Raw genomic sequence first — 1,704 nt, 5'->3', positions numbered from 1 at the left:
AGCAATGCAGGGAATGCCCAACTCACATCTGTGATGGCCTTCTTGGCCTTCTCCTCAGCATTGCGGGCTTCCTGGATCGTATCCTCCATTTCACTCTGRATCTGGGCAATGTCTGTTTCCAGCTTCTTCTTGGTGTTGATCAAGCTGGTATTCTGTTGAACAATCAAATTTTGTGCTATTATTTCCAAAAGAGAACTCTTATTTTAGAAATTTACTGTTTCAATGTAAAGTTATCTGCTAAATATCTAATATTAGCATCTTCCTGATGCATCTTGTCAGGTCATACACAGCCAGATAGAGAATTATTAAAATTTGAAGAAGCCCTTCTGACTGCTAATGCAATCCTACTCATTTAGCCGCAACCAATTTTTCTGCACAAGTGTAATAATTCTGGTTTATGTAGAGCTTCTTTTATAAGACTTGCTTTAAGAATTTTCACAAAAGATCTGTACATGRAGAAAAAGGCCCATGAGATTTTGAATCCTATGAATCTCACCTGAGTGTGGAGAAGCTGAACTCTCTCACTTGCATCCAGAAGCTCCTGCTCAGCCACTTTCCTCGACCGTTCCGTCTGCTCCAGGGCTGCCCGTAGCTCCTCAATTTCAGCCTGCAGCAGGTTTGCTCKGCGYTCCACCATGGCCACCTGCTCCTTCAGGTCATCCTGTGTCCTGAGAGCATCATCCAAGTGTATCTGGGTGTCCTTTAAGAGAATAAAGAGAAATTATAAGGTGGAGAAGAAAGAGAAGTTATAACATGATACAGCACTGTTACACTATGGCAATTGCCACCAGTCCAATAATTATTATGGCAGTTCATTACATGTAATTATAGGTATATATTTTATTTTGGAWTTTTTGTCAGTCTGTCTTAGAAAGTCAGCAAGGAGATTGATTCATGGGGATCTGGGACAGCTGGAGAGTAAGGTCAGGACCCTGAATTTTAGGAGAGTRGACTTTTAGTTGTTTAAGGATATAATGTGTAGTACCCACTTGAGAAACTGCCCTTGAGGATAAAGAGCCAAAAAAGAGTTAAGAACTTTTTATTTAAAGGGCAAGAGCTCTCAAATCATGTGTGTAAACAGTCAGGCAAGACAGGACWTCAGCGTGGCTGAGCAAGGGCCTTCAGGCCAAACTGAAGTCTAAGAAGGAAACGCCTAGGTGGAAGAACGAGGGCCACATAACCTGGGAAGAAAGCAGAGATGCTGTCTGGATGTGCGCTGATAGGATTTTGTAAAGCCAAGGTAGAGTTGGTGCTGAATTCCTGTTTTATTAAGTTTTTATGTGGCTTCACACTGACTATTGTGTGCAGCTCTGGGCTCTTCAATTAAGGATTGTTAAGAAGGGACTGCAATGCATGTAGAGGATGACAGCAAAGCCACTGGACGAATTAAACGCCCCTAAGCACATCCTTAGCTTAATATACCTTGAGCACTCCCTGGGTATTTCTCAGGTTCTTCTGTGCCTCTGCAGCCTGGCGGTTRGCATGGCTCAGCTGGATCTCCATTTCATTCAGGTCTCCCTCCATCTTCTTCTTCAGCCTCAGGGCTTCATTCCTGCTCCTGATCTCAGCATCCAAGCTGCTCTGCAAGGACTCCACCACTCGCAGATGGTTTCTCTTCAGCTGGTCAATCTCCTCATCTTTCTCTGCTATCTTCCTGTCAATCTCAGACTTGACTTGGTTGAGCTCAAGCTGCAGGCGCAGGAT

At 43.7% G+C, this 1,704-nt stretch overlaps 1 protein-coding gene across 1 annotated transcript in view; it reads right to left on the bottom strand.

The window, feature by feature from the left end:
• The window catches only part of LOC130586525 (myosin heavy chain, skeletal muscle-like), a gene marked incomplete at its 5' end in the record, with an annotated part of 3,135 nt that extends 1,434 nt beyond the window's left edge, over window positions 1-1,701 (bottom strand). The window contains 3 exons of the mRNA XM_057387340.1: window positions 18-152; window positions 497-700; window positions 1,423-1,701. Coding sequence (XP_057243323.1) covers window positions 18-152; window positions 497-700; window positions 1,423-1,701 — 618 coding nt within the window. The remainder of the gene's footprint in view (window positions 1-17; window positions 153-496; window positions 701-1,422) is intronic.
• Between the last annotated feature and the right edge of the window lie 3 nt (window positions 1,702-1,704).

Source organism: Malurus melanocephalus, unplaced genomic scaffold (genome assembly GCF_030028575.1).
Source record: "Malurus melanocephalus ecotype Western Australia unplaced genomic scaffold, MMel_1.1 scaffold_1193, whole genome shotgun sequence".
NCBI lineage: Eukaryota > Metazoa > Chordata > Aves > Passeriformes > Maluridae > Malurus > Malurus melanocephalus.
This window is presented reverse-complemented; position numbering and strand designations above follow the sequence as displayed.